This window comes from Anas acuta, chromosome Z, assembly GCF_963932015.1.
Source record: "Anas acuta chromosome Z, bAnaAcu1.1, whole genome shotgun sequence".
NCBI lineage: Eukaryota > Metazoa > Chordata > Aves > Anseriformes > Anatidae > Anas > Anas acuta.
In genome coordinates, this window is record NC_089017.1 from 52020992 (window position 1) to 52044588 (window position 23597).

The 23597-nt window shown below is 34.9% G+C and overlaps 1 protein-coding gene across 7 annotated transcripts in view; it reads left to right on the forward strand.

The window, feature by feature from the left end:
* The window catches only part of PAM (peptidylglycine alpha-amidating monooxygenase), a 145768-nt gene that overhangs the window by 41464 nt on the left and 80707 nt on the right, over positions 1-23597 (forward strand). For 6 of the 7 annotated variants that reach the window (XM_068667171.1, XM_068667175.1, XM_068667174.1 and 3 more), the window contains 2 exons: positions 16873-17384; positions 18432-18552. In XM_068667171.1, the coding sequence (XP_068523272.1) occupies positions 17293-17384; positions 18432-18552 (213 nt within the window). In that variant the 5' untranslated portion in view covers positions 16873-17292. Of the gene's footprint in view, positions 1-697; positions 720-16872; positions 17385-18431; positions 18553-23597 lie in introns of those variants that run through there. The other variant, XM_068667173.1, reaches the window with a different exon arrangement.

The window sequence follows — 23597 nt, forward strand, 5'->3', positions numbered from 1 at the left end:
GTCCCAATTGATGTCTATTTACTTCATATTTTCTTAAATACCATACAGATAGAACTTAAAAGACCTTCAGCTTTTCTGTTTGTAAGTTTAGATACCAAAACATGTCTGTGTTTTGTTTGTTTGTTTTTTTCCTTGTTGTTGTTTTAATTTGCTTTTATTTAATGTTTTTAAACAGGCAGTGTCAGCTTCATATTCTTAACATGGCTCTTACCTTCGTAACAGCAGGCTCCATCTACATAAACCTTACTAAAATCTTCCTTAATCTTTTTAATAGTGACATGCAGTGGTTGCAGAATGCAGGGAAGGTTTAAGGAGAGCACTGTACAAAATAACAGTGTAGGTTATTCATTAGCAAGGTGAGAACACTCAGTTGCAACGTGTGGGAAAACTGAAAAATTCCCAGCAGGTTTCATCAGGTAACAGTTGGATAAAGAATGTAACAAGTTTCCTTATTGCTTACCTAGCTGACCCTTCCCACCCCATGGTCCCTCTCTGCATCTCCCCCTCTCTGTGCATCTCTCTCTGTTGTAAATCTGTATCTATAGTTAAGGGTTAAATGATACGATATTTAAAAGTTAACTCTAAAATACGTCATAGAATTTTTGTGCATTTGAGCACCTGCAGGGAGATGCTGGTGGCTCAGGGACAGGCATGGCATAATTCAGAGTGTGAGAAGGAGAAGGTGTAATGCAGGAGGGAGTTACAAGGACCTTTACAAGGTAATAGCCATTTTTCCCTCGTTCTCTTCAATGTTTTGACCAGCTATCCTCACTTTGTCAGTCTTATCTTAATAATAAATACTGTGATTATTTTTTATATGGTAATCTCATAAGAATCATACATAAGCATTTCTTAAACTTTTATTACACAAGTGCACAAAGAAGAATACTGTGTAATTTTTTGATGAGATGCTAGCCAATTGCTTGGCATTTGAGTCACCTCTGCTTTCAAGTATTGTATGAAAAAACACCATTAATATGATTTATAAAGATCTGATAAAGTGCTGTGATTAATTCTCACATAAGTGGAAGATGTGAGGTCTTTGCTGATACAGAACACAGATTTACCTCTTGAAAGCTTTAGTTAGAAATGACGTTCATTCACTGCAGAGAAACAGCACTGTGTGATAATTCCTCATTCCTCACAAACAATGGGACTTTAAATAATCCATTAAACAGCCATACAAGGAGGGTTGTAAAAATATTTTACCAAAGGAAATTGCAACCGCTCAGTGGACTGGCATGAGTAGTTGCTACAGTAATCCAGTTCTGAGTAGAGAAAATTGACATTGAGTTTTGAGGCCTAATTTTCAGAAGGATGTTTGTATCTAAAATCAATACTCCTTGTTTTTAGTTCACAATCAGTTTACAATGTCCTAGTCTCTGGGTACAAAGTGCAGTTTAGCCCATGGAGTTTCTTTCTCTCAGACGTGACGTTTCCCATGTTTCAGTTTCTAATGTCATTATACCTTGAGTCTGTGAGACTCAAGGACCAGGTGCCTACTAGCATCTCTTGTACGTTTGTATTTTGTAAAAAAGTGTAGGATTTGATTTGAACCACAGGAAAAAGATGTCCTGCTGGTGTGAAGGTTCAGCTGTATGAGTTCTGCTCCTGTTTCTAACGCTTAGGATGTCTGAAGATTTCATCTGAAAAAAGCCACGTCAATTATGAAATTGCAGAATTACTGTCTGTCTTTGTTATTTTGTCACCTAGCTTCCATCATTGGCTTGGAAGTTAATCTTTGCCTTGTTACAATAGATTCTTCAGTACCTTGATTTCAAGTGTGAAGTGCCACAAGGTTGTTCAGATAGAACCAACAAATTTATGGTAAATTTGGAAGTTATAAGTTTAGTTTCAAGTGGTAAATGCAGGAAAGCTATGTACTCCGAGGCTGGAGTAATGCATGTTCTCTGCTAAGCTGTATACCTCCATATGGGCATTAGAAGTTTCAGAAATGGAAGGAATATGTAATATGTAATGAATTAATATGAATATGTAATGCTAAAACCTTTCTACTCTATCTGTGCCCACTGTTCATGCTGTCCAGTTTCTATGGGCTACCTGATGTGGTCAGATTTTTGAAAACACTTTATTGGGATTGCTAGCTAATTTTTACTTCACACCTATTTATTTTATTAGTCTGTGAAATAATCTTTACACCTATTTATTTTATTAGTCTGTGAAATAATCTGTGCTATATTAAGCTGTCAGTTAAAGTAACCCATTGGACAAAAATGCTTCCTCACTTAAGATAGTAATGGTGTTGAAAACATTAGCTGTTCCCAACAAGTGATCTAGGTACAGATTACCTTTCTGGTAGTGTGCTCAAGTCTGCTGATAGGTGATCTGCTTTTCCTGTTGTGAGCTGAGCACTTCTTTTTTTTTTTTTGTTATAAATTGTCATATTTCATACCAAGATACATAACAAAGTCTCATTTCTTTTCACTTTTTTTTTTAATCAATGGTTAAGGAAGACTTAAAACAGGACAATGAAATATTTCTGTAAACAATTTTTAATGCTGACCTAAAAACTTCAATCTTAGAAATAGACTTGTAAGCAAAGTACCAAAATTTCAATCTGAATACTTTCAAGTACTGCACTTTTGAAGTCTTTTGGGTTTCAGTTTTGGGGATTCAGCTTGAATAATTTACTTCTGAAAGTACGTCTGAAAGTAGAAATAATGTTTATGCTAAAAATTGCTATAATGTTCTGTTTAGCATTTGAGAGGTAGATGTTTTTGCTGTGTACTAGCTCAATATGTAGTACTTTATAAATATATTTTTAATTGAGTATTGTGGAAAACCCCATACTGATTTTTATTTTTTCTTTTCCTGCATAAATGCATATTCGTGCCCCATGAGGACTTTAGGCAGGAAAACAAAATGACATTTTCATATTTTACATGTAAAACAAACAAACAAAAACGACAACAACAAAATGCTGCAAGATAAAATTGGGATTTTTGAACAGAATATTCAATATTGTTCTCTTTTGTTGTTGTTGTTGTTCTAGCTTTTCTACTGCTATTTTTATCCAGAATATGAGTGACTTGTATTTATTTCTTCTATCTCCAGCCCTCTAGCTTTCACACTCTGGAAGAAAAATCAGGTTATTTAAAAAAAAAAAAAAATGTAGATCGGTAAAAATGGGATAAATGTTTAAGTTTCTGCCTGGCTACTTTTATTCTGTATTTGTTTACTGACAAAGGACACTAAGCTATACTCAAGTAGAAGTGTGGACTAATCAGGGGAAAGGTAAACTGGACAAATAAAAAAGTACCATAATTTTTTTTTGTAGGCTGTTAAGTGATAATATTGTTGAGTTTATCTTAGTTCTCTGTTATAATAAGAAATCTCCACGTAGAATGAGAATAGGGAAGTCATATGTTATTAAAACTACTGAAAGGAGTTTAAACTCTTGCTTTCTGTGATGTTTTATCTGTTGCCATTGGTTTATCAAGCTGTGCTACCAGTAACTGATCTTTTCCTGATAACTTCTGGGGTCCTGAGTCCTTTCTGGTTCACTTCCTCCTTTCACAGCTGCTGTTACTTAACAAGCATCAGAATGGTCTGCTGGCATAAATCAATTACATCGTACTTAATAAAAGACAGTGTTTTGACATGATAAGTCACTGATAAAAACAGTTGCTTTAATTTCTGCTCTCCAAGAATCAAAATTATCACCTGACAAATGGGATAGGATAGGGAAGAGATTGAGTTCTGAAGAAAAAGGCAATCAGCGTAAAATACATACATGCAGTGATTCTCAGATAATCTTTTTATATGAAAGTAGGTTAAACTTTGCATTTACCTACCAAATTGCAGCTTTTGCCAGTGTTGTATTGAATGAGAGGTAAGGGGAAATTCCTTGCTATACCAATACAAGGCCTGTAAGAGTGGCCATAAACAATGAGACTTTTACTGAGTCGAAGAACTAAGTCCTTTCTTTAAAGCTGAAGAGATTTCCTTACAGCTGGCCTTGAGTTCTTAGATTCTGTACAAGCAGAAGTGCTTCTCAATTAATTTGTTGAAATTAGTAAGGACAAGCTAAGTCTTCTGTCCTTTGTTTTCCTTCTTATTAGAGTGGATCATTCTTAAATCACAGCCATCCTGCCGGAATCAGAAAACACAAAGCTTGAGGATTTTGATATTAGCACTGTACATCTGTGTGTATCTACTAAATGTGAATCTCAATTACGTGAGAAATTAAGTCGCCCTTGAACATTGTTGAGCAGAATTGCACAGTACAGCTTCGTATGTGCTTTCTGGATTTGTTCTCCCCTGGACAGCAGTTCTCTACTTCCAGCAGTGTGCAGTTGTCTGCCCTTTACAGCAAGAGCTCGTCTGTTAACACTCATTCATTAGAAATATTATGATATATTGTGACATTAGATAGTCATGATTTTTTTCACAGTTCAGAATTTAACTAAACGAATGTGTGCATATTCACAGATTTGTTATTAAAATGTTCTCTTTATTTCTCTAGTAAGGAAGCTAATATATTATTTCAGGTTCAGAGCATTTGCTTGCTCTATCAGACAGGGGAAGCCAGATCTTTAAAAAAGAGAGCATATCTTTAATTTTGGCACTCACAAGGACCTCTTGATACATGAAAGACTTTACTTCAGTAGTAGCCTCTTCCTCCTTCTTGTTGTTCAATGGTACCTGATTTCTGTTCATTTGATCAAGAACAGGTTTGCTTTTTAATTGCATGCTGCAAGTACACTAGCAATAATGAATTAGTTTTGTTTGTCCTTAAGGTAACTTGTTGTCTATGAAATTAGTGAGTTTTCTCTGGAAGAGAAAAAATTGGTATGACCCATGGCTGTTAGCATAGAGTATAATTAGCAGATTGTTTTAAATGCCAGCCATGATTTTGAGAATAAATGTAAGCTAATGCTACTCACAATTCAGAATAACCAGTACGTCAGTAAGCTTTTAAAATTGCATGTACCGTTGATCTCGCGGGTATGTAATAAGTAATTGTTTGAGTAGCTTATAAAGTGGAGAGGAAAGGTACATGAGTCTTCCCTGATGCCTATATATGCTTTCGTCTGAACAAATAAAGGAAGAAAAAGAAATGTGAATTAAAAATGCCCATTCTCCTAAGTCAAAATGACTGCTGCATGAGCTAAGGCAGACAATAGAGTTACTGGAATATCTTGGACTAAAATGGGTTTTCTGCATCTGCTGTAAACAAAACAAAACAAAAAACAAACAAACAAAAAAAAAGATTAAGAATAATTTGAACTGCCATTTATCTGAATTATGGAAAAATCCTACATTTTGAAAACATCTTCTACATTAATAGATTTTAAAACATGTTTTCTAAAATCACAGAAAGAGTAAGCTATTTTTTCCAATCCTGCATAGATTTAATTTCATATCCTGTGCTCCTAGAAATATTTCCTTTTTAATTATTTATTTGGCAGTGATTCCATTTATTTAGGTATTGAGTCTTAAATTAAAATGTAGTTTGAAGAAAACAAAACACCATATTATTTTTCCTGTATTGCCTTTCCTTGTCCTACTGGTGTACAGCTGAATAGCATTTCCCAACCAGGAGCACCGGACTTAATGAACAAGCTTGAGTGAAGTAAAAGTTCTATACATACACACCCTGCAATCTCCCCCCTCTTAGACCAGTAGTTGTGTAAGGCACGTGTTTGCAGGGAAATTTTAGACACTAAAAATGATTTGTTTCCTGCACCCCCCGCACCTTTCCCCAAAGCTTATATCTGTTTTGCCTTATTTTGCTTGACTGAGACACCAAACACAGAAAAAAAGTATCAGTCATAAACTTCATCACCATTTATACTCTTCTCTCAAGGCAAATTGCAGCTAATTTCCTTTTGCTTCTTACAACATTTCATACAAAGACAAAATACATGTTATTGAGAGTAGCTTTTGCTAATATTACCCATTAAGTTATCAAGTTGGCTGACAGTTGGAATATCGCCCAACATTTGCACAGACGTAAAGGGGAGCTTTATTTTGATATGAATTTTTCTTTCCTCTATTTTTTTTCACGTAGTATACAGTATTCCTAATGCCTTCTCTTTCCTACTTTCCTAGTTAAGGCAGCAAAATTTTTAGTGTAAGCTCTATGTAAGCCAAGATTGGTACAATCTTTTGCATTTTACTAATTCTAAGCTTAAAATCTTTGGATCAACCTCTATGTTTTCCATGTAACTGATAGCTACTGTTTTCTGGTATTGAATAATTTTCATGAGACTTTTGTTCTATAGTAAATGCATTTCCCCATTATGGTGGTGGCAGGTTTGTTGTATTATGGATGCCTTTTGAAAGCACTATTATTGCAATTTCGAGTGCATGGTTTCAGACATCATTCTTAACAACAGATACCTATTACACAAACTTATTTTTCTGTGGAAGGCTTGACCTTTTCTGAGCATGAATTCGTTCTGTTAAATTTGATTAGGCTTTAACAGGAGATAATTATTTCATCTGACTTGCTCTTTGCTTGAAAAGAATAGATACTGATTCTTCCAACGTAACTGAGCCTAGTATGTTCTCAGTATTTGTTTCTCACATTGGTTTTGGTTTCTGCTTTTTTTCTTTACTCTTCCTTTCTCCTTCTGCTCTGTTTTTCTTCTGTCTTCTCATGTGATCTTCTCTTGCTTTTCTGTGTGTAGTGGTGACTTCTACAAAAGAAACTTGGGCTACTTGATTATCCATTTATATCCCATCTATGTAGACAGTTCATAGAAAAGCCTGCTGCTTGTGTAATCACAGGCAATTCGTCTTTTTACTTTTCTTTTTGCTCTTTAAAAATTCCACTTAATATTGTGTTCAGTTGTAATACTGGTCTATTTTATTGTGTTCAATAAAACAACCTTGCTAATTAGTTCTATTAGATTTTTTTGATACTGAAAATCTGAAGTTACTTCCCATTACCAGATTTCCAACTATTTTTGATGACTGCAGAATTATTTTCACTTCCACTGATGCTAGTTGTAAATAAATACATATACACACACACACATTAGGAAAAAGTTTGTGCCGTAAAATAGGAACTGTAAGAGAATTCATTTACCTGTTTTTTGTTCGCATCTTATCTTGTTCAGTTAACTAATGATAAATTGAATTAGATACAATGACTTCGTTATCTTCGTTATTCTTTTCGTTATCACTTCTTTAATTAAGAGGTGTTACTATCTGAGCTTTTTGGAACAAGGAACGGCTACCAGATTAATTAATGAATATAATTTAAAGAAGTTTGTGTGAGTGTATTGCAAATCTAAAGTAGCTTGTGATTTTAATGAAGCAAAAATGCTACAAATTGCAGTTTGACTGTGTCACTTTGGCACTTTCCAGGTTCTAATCTGCAGTAGGACACAGTTAAGAGTGTCCTGCTACAGCACAAGAAAAAAAATATTTGATTGGGTTGGGGGTAGAATACCATCAGCCTTCTGTCCTTGGTGTCTCTCAAATGAAATACTCTGCTAGGAGATGCTCCCAGGGCCTGCTGCCTGCTTGTGTGGCCACCCCACAAGTGTTTGGAACGAGGCCCTTTGAAAAACATCAAATAGCTATGCTGAAAAAATTCTGGACATTGTGACTGAAAAAAAATGTTGCTTTTGTTCCTGTACAAGTGCATATATATATATATATATATGTATGTATAAGGAACTCAGTGAGCATGTTTTGAAGTCCTTCTTAGTGAAGGAACATGCAATTAATTTAATTCATCTATCTGTAAAGCATAATTCAACTTAAATATTCCTCATGATCTCTCATTTGCTTTATCCTTGGAGGCTAATCCAAATTCTTTTAAACATCCTGCCTTTAGTAAATTTCTCTTCTTTTTTTTTTTTTCCACAGCAAAGGGAAAACAAAGGACACTTCAGTGAACCTTTATCGTTATTGCGTTTGCTACTGATAGTGATCTAAATATTAAAATGAAACAGGAAGCTTCTCAAGTGTTTTCCCCTTTTAAGCAAGTAATTAGTACCATCCAACTTGTTCATTTTTTCAGAGTATGAAATTAGTATTTAGTGAAGGTGTCATCTTTGAGTTAAAAGCATTGATCTTCCTTGACAAGAGAACTTTTCTTATTTTGATGGTTGGTCAAAGCAGAAGGATTACAACGTAGTTTATTTTGAAATAAAATGTATTTCAAATGCCATGGAAATGCCCAATGGCCATTTTAAATGTAATCTCTTTGGTCTTCAAGCTTCTGAGAAGGCATGACTCCCACAAGAAGGGAAGGACTTCTTGCATCTCATATTAGAGTGTTTCAAGGAGTTTCACCAGCAGATATTTCAGAATTATGTAAGATTTTAGTATCAATTTATTCAGGACTATTGACTTAGAAACTGGATAATTGCTAATTAGTTCTATAAGATAAGGAAAAAATAAAAAAGAAGCCTTTCATTGTAAGAATTTCTGAAAAGATGTGCAATTTGCCTGATGTTTTACTATGGTGTTTTCTCTCTGTGGATGTGGAAGAATGAAAAATCAGGTTATAAAAATGAACTCCTGCTTGAAATCTTCTCACACATTAGTAATGCTAGAATATTTATACATTAATGTGAGCAGGAAATGATTTTTTTTTTTTTTTGCTTATCTCTGTAGCAAAAGTACAATCTTGCATTCTTAAGCAAGTTTATACCCAATAGTTCACGGTGTGATGACAGAGAAAATGAATAAATTCCAAGAAAGTTAGTTTTATTTTGGCCTGAAACATAACCAATGCATATCTGTAGGATACATAACGTTATGTTTCCTTCTTTTCAGAAATTTGTCTCACATCTGAGTGATATCATAATTAACTTTTTTCATCATTTTGAGAAGTAGCATTTGTAATTTTTATCTTTTCTTGGTTTTTCTATAGCAAGTTTCTAACATAAGTTAAATATTGTTTGGAGAAAAGGACATGGTAACAATGCATATGTCCCAAACTTTGGGAAAGGGGAAAATACGGTTGGTGAGACAGATCTACTTGTTGGCAGCTAAGCAAGGGCTGCTCTGTAAGATCTCTGTGAAACAGCAGGTAAATATTTTTTGTTTTCTCTTTAATATGCATTTTCTATTAATTTTCACTCTTTATGAAATTTACTATTTTAGAAGTTGTTCTGACAAAATCAGAGATGTCTGGACTTTAAAGTCTGCCCCTTTCAGTTGTCCTCTAGGAGATTGTGACAGCAGCTGTGGGCAGACCTCAGAGCCTCTGGTGGTAGCCATTCTGACAGTTTGCATCCCAAAACAATTGTGTTTGGTACAGAATTGTAATTTCAGTGTTCAGCTTGCTCAGCTTTCACAATCTTTCAGCATTCTTCTCTTGAGAGTTACTGGCTGTCATCAAACACCTCAGTGGCATTTATCTCATCACAAAATTCCTTATTTTCTTATCTTCTACTGTGTAAAAAACACTTGTGATAAATCATTTTTTATAAATAAGAAATTAAACTTTTTTCTGACACTTTCAGTATGTGTGTTTTTTGACTTTGTCACTGTGACTCCTTTTCCAAAAACCTTCTGTTCCGTCTTAGTTATGCACGCAGATGCTGTCCATCCATGTTAAGGATGAAACAGGAATGTAGTTTAAACATCTGTGCTTGCGAACATCATTTAACTATTGATTTAAATGTGCTGCATGAATCTTAAAGTAATGAGGGAAGAAATGTTAGACAGTAAATTAAATTTTCGCTTCTCTTGGTTTGTCTGTTTTTCCTCGTGGATGCTTCTGCAAGCATCTCTTGATGCTTGCAGGAGAGTTCTGAGCCTGTTTCTAATGTCATCATATTTTGTAAATTAGCAGACAATAATAAACCTAACCCTCCTGGAATTAATGTCCAGATTCTTTCTTTGCGTAAGTATATCTGATGAGGGGTCTGGAGAACAATTCTTATGAGGAGCGGCTGAGGGAGCTGGGTTTGTTCAGCCTGGAGAAGAGGAGGCTCAGGGGCAACCTTGTTGCTCTTTATAAGTACCTTAAAGGAGGCTGTAGCAAGTTGGGGGTTGGTCTATTCTCCCATGTGCCTAGGACGAGGGGGAATGGGCTAAAGTTGTGCCAGGCGAGGTTTAGGTTGGATATTAGGAAGAACTTCTTTACTGAGAGGGTTGTTAGGCATTTGAATGGGCTGCCCAGGGAAGTGGTTGAATCATCATCCCTGGAGGTCTTTAAAAGACGTGTAGATGTTGAACTTAGTGATATGGTGTAGTGGCAGACTTGTTAGTGTTAGGTCAGAGGTTGAACTCGATGATCTTGAGGTCTTTTCCAACCTAGACAATTCTGTGATTCTGTGATCTCTTATTGTTTTTTATACCTCCTTTTATTTTTAATTTCTGTAACCTCTTTTGCCGCACATGTAGCCTACTAAGTATAATTTAAACGTTTCCTCTATTGTTCACTAAGAAGGGTGTACTTACGGCTTGGATGATAAGGTTTATGATATTTTTGAGATTCTTGCTCTTTACAGTGGTTAAGAACATGCAAATTGTATTGTGAACCTGTTGATCTCCAAAAATGAAAGGCAGAGTGTAAATGACAGTTTCTAATCCCCTATCCCTTTGCTGTAGAAAGCTTCAATTAATCTCAAAAGAAAGCTGTCCAGTAGGTAAAACTCTCAATACCTACTGAAATGGCAAGTATTTTTCTTGGTATAGATAGGTTGTTTTCATATATGTATAAGTGGAACTCGTTTCTCATTAGGATACCAACAAAAATGCTAACAGATCAGCAAAATCCCTCAAAATGAATTTAAGTATTCAGGCAGTCTCTCTCTCTCTCTTTTTTTTTTTCTTTTGCACTTCTTTGTGTGAATTTAATACTTATAGTTAAAAAGAGGGAAAAAACTTATTTTCCACATTCAATATATTCTGAAAGCATGCAGAGTAAATCCATTTAGAAATCATCCAATTAAACTGCTGTAATATACAGAAGAAAAATCAAGTCACAGTTCTTCATTCAGAGTATAAATGCTGTATTTCTTTCCATGGAACGAACAGTAGATTGCTTGTCATCACAAATATTTATTTTAAAAATACGCACCATACTTATGCTCAGCTGATCAAACCACAGAAAAAGTTGTTCATAAAAACAATAGTAGGGTTTTTGTTTTTTCTTGGATATCCATATCTGCAGAAGTTTTTGGTAGCAGAAGGTAAAATTTTGCAAAATCTAAATTAACCAAGAGGCCAACTGTATGAGACAACTCATGAAGATAAATGATTTTAAAATGAGTATTATATTACTCCTAATCCAGTTTGGACTGCTGCTGAAATGGGATACTTTCCAGCTGTGTTCTCGCACCATTTCTTTACTGACAGACAGACATAGAGCAGTGCAGACTGGCACGTTGGCTGATCGGTTGGATGGAAAAGTAGCACTCTGCTGGGGTGGGATGAGGAGGGCATCAGCTTGATGAACAACTCCAGAGCAAGAAGAGGAAGCGAACGTAAGACAGCCTACAAGTACAGTAGTGTTTAGGTTATGATGGAAGTTCATCTTAATTTTTTTGGAGGAACAGACCAATGAAGTCTAGTTTGCAGCAGCAGCTTCTACTATAGGAAGCTCCTTAGGTTTTTTGAATTATTTATAATCATGTTCTAAATATTATCCTGTAAAACTATTTATAGGTGAGTTGTTTCAATGAAAGTGAAATTTCTGCACAAAAACAACATCTCAAAACATTAAAAAAAAAAAAGTTTTTTTTAAGCTGGTGTGTTACTTATTCTAAAAGTTTAGTAAAATATGACGTCAATAATTTTTTTTTGGTTTTGTATGTATTTTTCTTTAAATCTCTAAATACAGGGCTACATTTATCTGACCTTAATAACATTAAAAGATATGTGTTTCCTGTAATTTTCTGTAATCATGAATTCATTGTTTTCCAAAGAATTATATAAACTATAAAACCAGCTTATCTGGGGAAGACTTTTCTGTGCTTCTGGCCATCATCTTACTGATTCATTCCCCTGTAAAGACATTGGGGTTGTAACAGTGACCAAGAGACCTCAGTTTGGAAGAGAAAGTTTTCATCTTTTGCTGACAAAATCCACAGAGAAAATCCTTGGTACCATCTATTCTTGGTGCCTTTATCTTTGTATCAAAGAGAATGCTAGAACTTTAATAGCTAAAACTCATAGGGAAGACCCTTCACCTGCCATGTGAAGGATCTGCTCAAATCTTACTGCAGAGGTCACTGAGACAGATGAATCTACCACATTTATTTGACATACTCAACTTGGTGTCCACAAAGGTGACCCCTGGGACCTGTACTGCAGCTGGAAATGAGCATAAAGCAACTTTTCAGGACTTTGCATGTCCCCTTGCTGAATCCTGAGGTTTGTCAGTCCATTTCACAGCCTGTCCAGGCCCCTCAGGGCACCACAGCCCTCAGGTACTTTTGGGTCATCTGCATATATGTGCATGTTCCTGACAACAGCACTCCCATCTCCTCTGTATCTGACTGTTTTCCTGGGTGTTTTAGGTTCTGTTGAGAAGGGTTAATTTGATGGTCTTGTGCCAAACACTTTTTGTATGCATCTCTGACCAAAGTGTTGTGAGTGGCGGCAGTCAGTGCAGTAATGAACGTGACCAAAGCTGATCCCACAACATGCTGATGTTGCAGTGTAATAGCAAAGAAAGAAAGAAGGAAATAACAAAGAAAGAAATAAAATGCCTCAGTGAAGTGGCATAGTTGCAGTATGTTGAACTGGTGCTCTTGTTTGTATACCTGAGGTACAGCAGCATGCCTATATATCCAACTATCAGATACCTTCTTGGTGTTCTCTGTAATTACTTCATGAAGAGCTAGGATGTCCTCTTGACAAAAGTAGGCAATATATGAATGTCTCAGTGTCACACTCTTGAGTTTTGGAGAATCAAAATTGTCTACTGTCAGAGTTATCCCAGTTCTAAAACAACACATGCTAAAAGTTCCAAAATTTAATAAATAAATAAAATCCTTTTTTAAGAGGATGTCAGCAAATGGATGCTCCTCATCAAATAGTCTGCATTTTCAGACAGGCATTCAAAAATTATTTTGCAAACATTAATTTTAACCTCATTTTTGACAACAGAGGTTGCAAAATATACTAATTTGTGATCTAATTGTGATCTAAAGATGGCAAAGCTGAGTTGTTTAAGCTTGATACTTAGTCAAAGATAAAACACTGACTCCGTGCTATAGCTGAAGACAGAAATCATGTTGTCCATTCTCAGTTCCATGATCTCAGTAAATGAGAAACATGAAACAAGATTAGTCTGTGAGAAATTAATGCCCTTGATGAACCTTTGGATCAAGACTTTTTAGTGTTGACCACTTTTTTTTTATTTTTCTTTTGGAGGTAGTGGCGGTTGAAGATGAGGCTTTTTGCTTGTGGCATGCTCACTTTCTACTTTGTGTAAAATGTTCTAATTATGAAACTGCAAACAAAAAATTATTACAGCATACTTTGTGAAACTGATTAATGCAAAGCTTTCTCTATCAGTAGTTCCTTTTGGAAATTGGTCATTTAATTAGTACTCTTTTAGAAATTTCACTGTTTAGTTTTTATGCAATCAAACTGAAAAATTACTACTTTTATTATTTCATGCTATTTTCAGTTGTATTTTTAATTCCATCTTCTTGATCCCTTCTTTTTCTGATTTTTCTCAGCTTGTTCAGTAAGATGTCTTGCTGCTAGTTGCTGTTGGCTACTTTGTTTTTTCTACATTCCTTTTTTTTTTTTTTTATATATATCTGTCCTCTATAGTATCTGATGGGGGTGTCAGGGTTAGAATATTATGCTTATGTTGCTCAAGCTAATTTTCATCTACCTTTCTCTCGTTTTACTCCAGTCTTTGTCATTAATTACATCTTTTTTACTTCACTTTTTTCCTGTTCCCTTGGGTTCTCTTACTCCAAATTGAAAGCAGAACTGTGGCATCAGTATGTCCACGTAATGAACCTAAGTAACCATGTAATCGTATTATTGAATCTCTCATCCTCAGTTTTTCCCTTGTTGTTTGGCATTCTTGCTTATTGCATCATACCTAAATTAGATTGAGATCTCTTCAGGTTAGTTTCCTTTTTTTTTTTTTTCATCATGTCCCCAGATGTTAAATAAAGTTGTGCAAGAGCCTAATGTTAAGTACCAGATGCATTAAATTATTAAATTTTTAACCATGTCCATATCCATGTAGCTGATGAAACTGTAGGTGATAACAAAGCTTGTAGAATAAATTGGCCCATTTTTTTAACAAGAATATACATATATTAAGTATATATGTATTCATCTCACTAGAGATTTCTCTGCTTTGTTAGATAATTCCAGAGTATTATTCCTTTTTTTTTTTTTGTCAGTGATCAGTGTTCTAAAAGCTATGTATGAGTCATCAGGCAGTTCGCTGCAATATTAAGACGTATTCTAGTCATTTTCACTATTACCGTGTTTAACTCTATGGGGAGAATTGAAAGCTGCTGTAAAGAAACTCATATTTGGGATGAGGGAGGACTGTAATTGATCAGGTTTCACAATAGCTTCCTTTTATTAATTCATGTAGCAGGTAGATGTTTATAACAGACTTGGTATAAATAATATCGGAGTTATTAAAGCTGAAGAAATAGTTGTGTTTTGTTTTTGTTTTTTTTTCTAGTCACTGGAAAGTATCTTTTCACATTCCAGAAAATTAAGTTAGAACATTGTAACTGTATGTTAAAGTCCAGTGTATTCCTTCTGCCCATTTTCTTCACAGATCTTGCTTGTCAAGTGACAAGCAAGTTTTGAGAATGAAGACATAATTTCTTGAATAATATGATTAAAAAACAAACAAACAAAAACAAACAAAAAAACCCACAAGCACTATCTACTCTGTTAGTCTTTAGCAAATGTGTTAAGTAGACTTTTAAACCTTCAGGTTTATTCAGTCATTCAACTTTTCAAATTTTATAATCAAACAGTAAGTTAAATAACTGAAAAGTTGGGTAGGTATATCTAGGTAAATATTAATAATTTTTTAACAATTTTGTGCTCACAATTAATACAGAAAAAAACCAATATTGAATATATTGATGAAAATCTACACAAAAAGAACTGCCACATAGGGACAAAACAGTCAAAGAATATTTGTTTGTAGTACGTCAATGTTCATTATTTAACTTACTAGAAAAAATGTATCAAGTTGAATCAGTATTCTGCAAAGTGCCCCCAGTTCTGTTTTGAATTTGAGCCTCACAGTTAGGTGTGTCAGAGTAATGTAATTTTCAGTTTTGATAAGAAATAATTTTGTATGTGTGCATGTCTATGAAAAGGTCATAAGTGTGTTTTTTTCTGTCTGTGATGACCAGTTTTCCTTTCTTGCATATGAGCTGAAGCTATGCTAGAACTTCAGTTAAATAACTTGCGAAGATGCTGCTCAGTTACTGTTGTATAATTAGGCCCTCAAGAGTAAAAGTAATTAAGTCCTCCATCTTTATAGTTGTCTACTTTTTGTGAAGCGTATCTCACTCTTTTTTTAAAATAATGTTCAGTTTTCATCATAGTGCAATCCTTGACATGTTCTGCAGTTTTCCATAGTTCACTAGTCAAGATAAAGATCACAGAAAGGAAGACATGAGAATTTACATAAACAAAAAGAATTAGTCTCGTTTCAACGCTTGCATGAATTTTAGACAGATTTGGCATGTTTTTGACAAGCTGAAATCTAAGTCTATTTCTAGTTGTGATGAAATCTTTTGTGTCATCCTTCAGTGAAGAATAGATTCATTAATCTTTAATAATGTTTAATTTAATAAAGTTTTTAAATTGTTATCTCTTAAAAATTGTTCAGTGCAAAAGCAGCGTATCTGCTAAACATCAGGCAAGTCGCCAGCATGGATTTTAGTCTATCCATAAGCACTTTTTGAAGCCTTTTCAGTGAGTATGCCTTGAAATGGAAGTGATTTGTCTTGAAATAGGAATTCATTTCAGAACAGTTTTTTGCTTCTTTATCCTTATAGCAATATTTTGTCCATGTTTTTCAGGGGCTGGAAGGTAGTTTTCTTCTTATTTACGTTGGTTTTGTGTTTAATATTAATTTTTAAAGAATTACTAAATAATACATTTTAAAGATCGGTTTTATTATGACTTGAAATTTTTCTTCTGCTGGAGTAGTAATGCTCAAAAAGAACCCCCAACCATTTGTATATATTTTCAGTAACACACACTATTACTTTCTAACATACTTATAAAAACCTTTTAAATTTTTGAAATTGAGTGTGTAATCAGCTGAAGTAGGGAGATAAAGGCAGTTAAAGTTGAAGTTAATTAAAGCAATGAGGAGAGTAATGGCTTAAGCTGAAATAACCATAAGAGAAAAATATAGAAATAAGTATTCAAGAACATAAAGCACTCTGATCTCAGTAGTTCTTGTTTTAGTATTTCTGAAAATGATTTGTTAGTATCAATTATCTGAAATGGATAACAATAATAACTAGAGTACACAAGGAGCACATACATTAATGACATAATGGTATATTACAAGTTGTATTAAAAATAAAACATTATCTCAGCCTGCTATAAATGCAGAATCATTTAGTGATAGTTGATAACATTTGCAGACCTTGATTCTTGCTGTATCAGTGTTTGGCTTTTTTAACTGCTTATAGAATATACACGAAATGCTCCAAATTTTGCCTTTTACCTGTTAATGTTTTGTTGGGGATTTTTCTGAAGATGTAAAATGTGTTCCAGAGTTCTGTGTATCAGTTCTGGATCCTGTGTGGAGGAGGGGGGAGGAATTGATAGACGTGGAGCATTCTTCACTGGGTTGGGCTGTCTGGTGAAAGTACTTCCCAATGTGTCAAAAATCCTCAATGGGGATTTGCTAAGAACTAATGCTGTCATCTGTTAGTCATCCTTTATCTGCTTCTATTTTTACAGGTTCTGAAAGATGACTGACGCTGGTTTCTGTGATGCCACTGGGAGTCTCTGGCACCGTGGACTGATAAGGAACATGCAGATTTAACTGCACAACCTGGGGAGAAAGCACAGGAGTGCTACTTCGTTTCAGCTCCTTAAGTGAACGAAGGCACGGTGTCATCGATCTCCAAGGGAAGATCCTTCAACAGATTTTTACAGCTAATAATAAAGACAACATAGCGTCATCCACTTTCCTGATTTACAGTTCATCACCTTCCAAGACAGATGGTCTGTCAGAAGCTGGAGGATGCCTGCAGAGCACATAATAATGAAGTAGTGAATTGATGCTGCTGCTGCTGTCTAATTGTCAGGATCACAGCTGATCGAGCTGCACTGCCCTTTTTCTGCTCCCTTAATCGGGCCAGGAACAGCAGGGTGGACATGGCTGGCCTCGTTAACAACCTGCTAATACTGTTTCTTGTTTTTCAAAACAACTGCTTGGGTTTCAGAAGCCCACTTTCTGTTTTCAAGAGGTGGGTTATGCAAGAAGACGTGTTGAATGCATGCTTCTTAAGGCTGTGATCACTTATTATATAATGAAAGTATGAAAAAGCATGTCCTAGGCAAAAATGTATATGCTATTTGTTTGGTTTTGATCATCTGTTCTGAGTTTTATTTGTAAAAATTTAAATGGCACTCTCGTCATTAATGACAGAAACAGTTTTTTTCCACAGGTAGTTCTAAAATGGGAGTTTAGGATGCTTATCATCAGGATGATAAGAACAATATTGTTAATGATATTATAACTAATTATAATTAATTAGTAACATTTTATGTAATGCTACAGGTATATTTCAGACTTTACATGGTGAGTAAATACATTTTACCTACCCTAGATAGCTAGCACTCTAAAATGATGTTTTTTATCAAAAAAGTGTTAACAAATTTACTTTGGGAAATCTGGGAAACTTTAAAGGAAGAGGTTGAATGTAAAATTGCATAGGCAAACCTGAATGTAGGGTGCACATGAGAAATAGCCTTTTTGCTCTCCTGGAAGTATTTTACTATATTGGTTTTTTAATTTGTTTATATGTTGCAGTCAATATAGATACTGATATTCATGTGATTTGGCAAAACCTGCTGTTTTGCTTTTCTGCTTGTAATGGGGATTGCTATATATGTAATGCTGTTAGAGTTAAAAATTTCCCCTTTACACATTATTTAAATTTAATTTGTATTGAATTATTCAACAGATACATAGTCTTAAAACAAAAACAACCAAAAATACTTGTCTTGAGTGACTAATGCTACTTGACATATTCTAGTGAAATAATTCTGTCTGTACATCCATCTACCTCAGACAGTTACCTAGATGAAACGACAGGTTACATTTTCAGCTAATGTTTTCCAGACTAGTCCATCTGATGGTTCATTAAAATGTTTTCCAGAGCACATGAAGAAGTGAAATTGCCAGTTTTACTCCCATGTTGTCAGACTTCTTTTCTAGTTCTGAAGACCTATTCTTCCAGAAAGGTAGAATAAAAATCAGTATTTTTGAAATGTGTCCTCCTTCTTTTTAGGTATAAAGATGCTACTAGATCTCTTTCCAGTGAATGCCTTGGAAGTGACAGGCCAGTGATTTCACTTGGACTGTCGGATTTTGCGTTGGACATTCGCATGCCTGGAGTGACGCCTAAGCAGGTGAGAAAAATGATTTTTTTTTCTTTTTGCCACTTACTGTTTTTCCTTGTAGGCCAGAAAAATACATCCTTGCCTAATATAAACTAATATAAACACTAATATAAACTGAACAAAGAATACAGTAACTTTAGTAGATCAGTGTATGTCCAGAGGAAAGTAGGAATCTGAAAAGTAATTTCAAATGATTGAAAAATTTTTTCATCTGACTAGTGTTGTTTGTAATACGTTGGTTTCATAAGCTGAATTGCTGAAGCTTATTAAAAGAATGAGTTTTATTAATGTGAAACATACACAGCTGTGCTATTGAGACAAAAATTTAGAATTTGAGCTTAAACCAAATCTCAGATAGGGCCTCAATGGATTTAGTTCCATGAAATTGAACATTGCTGCAACTTTGACAAACTGAGAGAAAAAACAGAAAGCATTTCACAAGCTTAATACTTTTGACATAATATTTTAAGCCTTAAAATATTCCAGAACAGCTACTGTAAATCAGTTATATTTCCATACTCTTTCGAGCTTGAAGTTGCTTATCTATTGAGCCAAGTCAGTTAAAGAAACTGAGACAGAGTTCTAACATCAACATTTTTAAGATTCACTTAAAAGTCTGTGTTTCTACTATCATGTGTAGTTTCATTAAGCAAGATAAACAATGCGTGGCTTCTTGTTTTTTTAATTTTCAGTGAGGCAATGCAGGGAACTATATATTTCATTAAAAGACCACGCGTCCCTTTTAAAGGGCTGCAGATGCTTGGAAAGAGCAGGATGTTGTGCTGCAGTAGCTGATGACTCATTGTTGCAGATAGCAGTTTCAAAAAATACTGAAGGGAAAATGAGGTTTTCAGTTATTGGGGACCACCCCTTTGGAACATGTAATTTAGAGCAAGTGATGTCATTCCAGTAATTGCAAACAGGAGTATTGCTCTTCTATTTTATCTAACTTGCCTGCAACAAAACATTAAACATGCCTTTCTGAGAGAGTGAAAAGTACTTTGAATTCTTCAAGGTGAACATTTGTAATTACAAAAGTTTTAGTTAAGGCTATAATAATAGTTGTTGGGAAATAATTCTCTCTACATGTCTGTATGCTTATATCCAACAGCTTTTACATGAACTTAAATGTTACACTCTAGTATAGATTTGGGTGAGGGATGGAAAAGACAGGCAGCAATAGAAAGCAACTTTCTAAACTAATTCTTTAAAAGGTAATAATAATTCCTAGCCTTATATACCACTGTCCAGCTCATACTTTCCTTTCTTTGTTTCACCAACTCTTTCCCCTTGCCCCTTCCATTTCCCCTCCTCCTTCCACACTGCCCCACAGTAGCTGAACAGGAAACCTGGTTGCTATTTAGGCAGCTTAAACTCTTTATATCCACAGCAAAGATTGCCTTTCCGGTCATTGTTGCTTATTTTCTTGTGGTTCACAAAAGGAATTAACCAACAGCTTCTTAGTTTCAGTGCAGTTAGTTCACTTGTGGCAGAAAGAAGATGGAAGTGAATAATCATCTTTAGAGAGGAAATTCTTCTGTAGTAGCAGTTTACTACCTTGCTATCTTCTTCATGTGTCTTTTGGCCCTAACTGTTGGCATATTTATGTGGTCAGTGACTGCAGATCTGCAAGTTGTCCATACTAACAGTTACATAGAAGCATATACAGGTTTGTAATTCCAGGGCCTATCTGTAAGTTTATCTTTATTCATGAAAGATGCCAATGAGCAAGGGGACAAGTGCAATTTTTAAAATGCTTTGGTAACAGATTTCTGGAGATGTATTGTTATTTTGGTTGTGACTAAATTCAGTTCCTGAGTTCTGAATCTTAACAATTTTTATGGTAAAGATGAAAAAAACATAAAAAGGAGGATGAACAGAAATTATTAGAGAAGTTGTGAATGAGTTAAATTCTAGAGAAAAAAATAGTATCTGTAGAGTAACACCAGTACGTTCCATATGGTCTGTTCTTCATCATGTGAAAAGAAAGTCTCACACTTCAGCTAGATCATTAAGCTGTGATTTAATGCAAAGAAGTGGAACTTTTATTTAGATAAGCAATTGGTTAATCTGACAAATTGAGCGATATCTTCTTTTGTGGTGTGAAAGACTTTTTCTTTTACGTCATGTCCTTCACAAAGAATATAAAAATAATAGTGTGTATGGAAAAAGGCTAATAGACAACTACTGAACAGCCACAGTGCCAAAAAAAAAAAAAAGGGGGGGGGGGGGGAGTTGGGCTGTTTGCTTCTTCTTGAAAAAGGTATTTATAAACCACATTTAAATGCCCAGTTGCCACTTGTTTCTACAAACTTAGTGGCTGAATTTTTACAATTTTAAGATATTTTCTGTAAGCCATGAATTGTATCACGAAACAACTTCAGCTCTTCTGCCTCCTTCTGCCACCAATTAACTTCATTATTGCTCTTAGGCATTTGCTTTGACATTGGACATACTTGTTTCTATAAAACTCTTTGAATTGCTTCTTGCATACTATTTTTTAATTTAAATAACTAGATAGCATTAGGACCTTCTAAAGGTGAGAAACCTGATACTGAGCAGCTTTGCAAGTTTCTTAGTAAGAGTTTCTGTCAGTGCGTTCTGCTCACAAAAAAATGCTGGAATGGTTATGTTAAGAGATTTTATCCTAAATTTCTGAGATATGCTTTATCTTCTAAGTTCTGTTTCTCATTTCACCATTTCTCAGTAAATCAACTATCTTATTTTGAACATGCATGTCAAGTAATTTAAGTAAGCTTGAGTTCAGTTTTCTGAATGATTAAAACACAGCCTCACAAAAATATATGTATTTAGCTAAATAAACATAGGTACCACACACCATTTCAAATTTTCTGAAACAACTACATTTGTGAGAGGTTGACAAATAGGATTCAACTCATACTGGAAGCTAGTGCTTTCAAAAGAGTAAGGCAGCTGCAGACTAGACAGCACAACTTTAGCTAACTGTGATGGCACTACGTAACTGTTCAGAAAACTGTATTATGTTTGCTGTGTCTTTGGATTATCTGTTTTTTTTAAATTTACTTGCATGACTTAGAACTGTAAAGTGCTAATTTTTGTGACTACTCTAAACTCAGGTAAACTGAAAGTTTCAATGCCAGCTTTCTCTTTTTCCCAGCAACATGTAGGATTACAACTTGCTGAATTCCCTGCTTGGACACAGATTGATACCTTGAGTAGATGTCACAAACATAATTCTGTCCTCCTTCTGTGTTGGTGGTTCACAAATGTGACAGTCATATTTCTGTCTAGAATCACAGTGAGCAGAAAGGTGTCTAATGGAACTAATTAGCGCTTTGTTTATAATTCATGACCAGTGGACTTGTGTGACCTGTGATAGACCTACAATCAGAAGGTTTGGGTAACATAAGAATTGTTCTAGAAGGGCTTGAGTTATTGCTTGTTTAGTCAAAAATATCCCCAGACCTGAAAAAGAATGGGAACTACTGAAATAATTCTGCTGCTGAAGTGAGGTCTTCCATAGTGTCTCTGTAGGCAGTTACATTTAGTTTTATTTTCCAAAGTCCATTGTATTTCTCAGTAATTCTCATTGAAAACAGATGCTAAAAATGAAACAAACTTTCTGGATTCGGGAAAGTCTAACCATCTGTATGTGTTCTCTGAAACTGATGTGAATTTTTGATACTACCATGAAGAGTCTATCTGGATTATAAATATTCACATAGTTGTTCTGGAATGCCTTTTTTGTAGGAATCATTGAATTCTCTTAATGCAGGGGCTTACAGCTAACATATAAAATACACAGGTGGCTCACAGAGCAATAGGTACACACTTCCAAATGGCAGGAGGTGGTGGAGGAGAAAAAATCTCTGACCATTTGTATCGTCTGCACAGGTAGCTCCATATCATGATGAAGGTGGTGTAATTCTTGGTGGAAAGATTTGAACATGTCTGGAACCACGATCAATGTCTGTCCTTGTATTGTTAGGTTATCTGTGTGCCCCTGCATTAAGAGAATGTATCTTATGCTGTCTAGGCAGTGGAAAGGTTGCTATGAAAAACCTGCATTTTATTCTAATGGTTACCTATGCTCAGTGACTTTGTGTTGTTGTTTTTTGTTGTCGTAGTTCTTTTTTGCCTTATGTTCTGTAGCTCTGGCTGCCCTGCTGCCCTGTGAGTGAATCAGAGAGAACCATCTACTTTACATGGGTTAGAAGTTTGCTAACTGTGAGAATCTGCCCCTGGGTTGTGCATTCTTTTGGCATAAATGTCAAACACAAACATGCCTGTGAAAATGTTCCAAGCAGTCTTTGTGAACAACATTACTGAAGTGTATATTCAAGCATTACAAATCGGAAAACCAGTGAAGTAGAATAGTTTTCTGACTTGGTTAATAAATATTTTATATTTCTTGGTGCTTTCAAATGCTACCACTTCTTAGATATGGGGGAAAAATACCTGCAGTACATAAATATTCTGTTTTTTTTCTTAATGCTTATTCCAATTGCACAATAAGAACAAATTGCTGCTAATATGTCATGTGAAGAATAATTTTGGTGTGGTGCTGAAGGATGGAAGAAATTCAGGAGCTGTGGAGAGGACGGCTGTGGTGCTTTTGTAGATCTGAGGGAAACATTCTATAATCATTCCTTATACTTGAAAATGGTATAAAAATTATTGTTCATCACAGTAAATTAATACTACTCAAGGACTGATTATATAAATGTGAAGCAGCATGTTTTATCATCTAAAAAGGGATGGGATCAGCTAAATTTGAGCAAACACAATACAAAACCAGTACTGTTAAGCAAAGTGAAGGCTATTTTGTGAAAGCGTTATTGAGAATGCAGGTAAGCATATTTACTCTGCCAGTAATACATTTTTGCTGTTGTGAATACCTGTGTTTGCTACTAAGCAAGTAAGAAATACTGATAATATATTGCAGTTCAATTAACACTGTATCTTAAGTCATTCTGTGTGATTAAAAATAGGGAATTTTTTTTTAATTTATCACTACTGTGTTTGAGTCTGGACAAACTCTTTTCTACATTAGTTTGGTACAGTATTGGTTG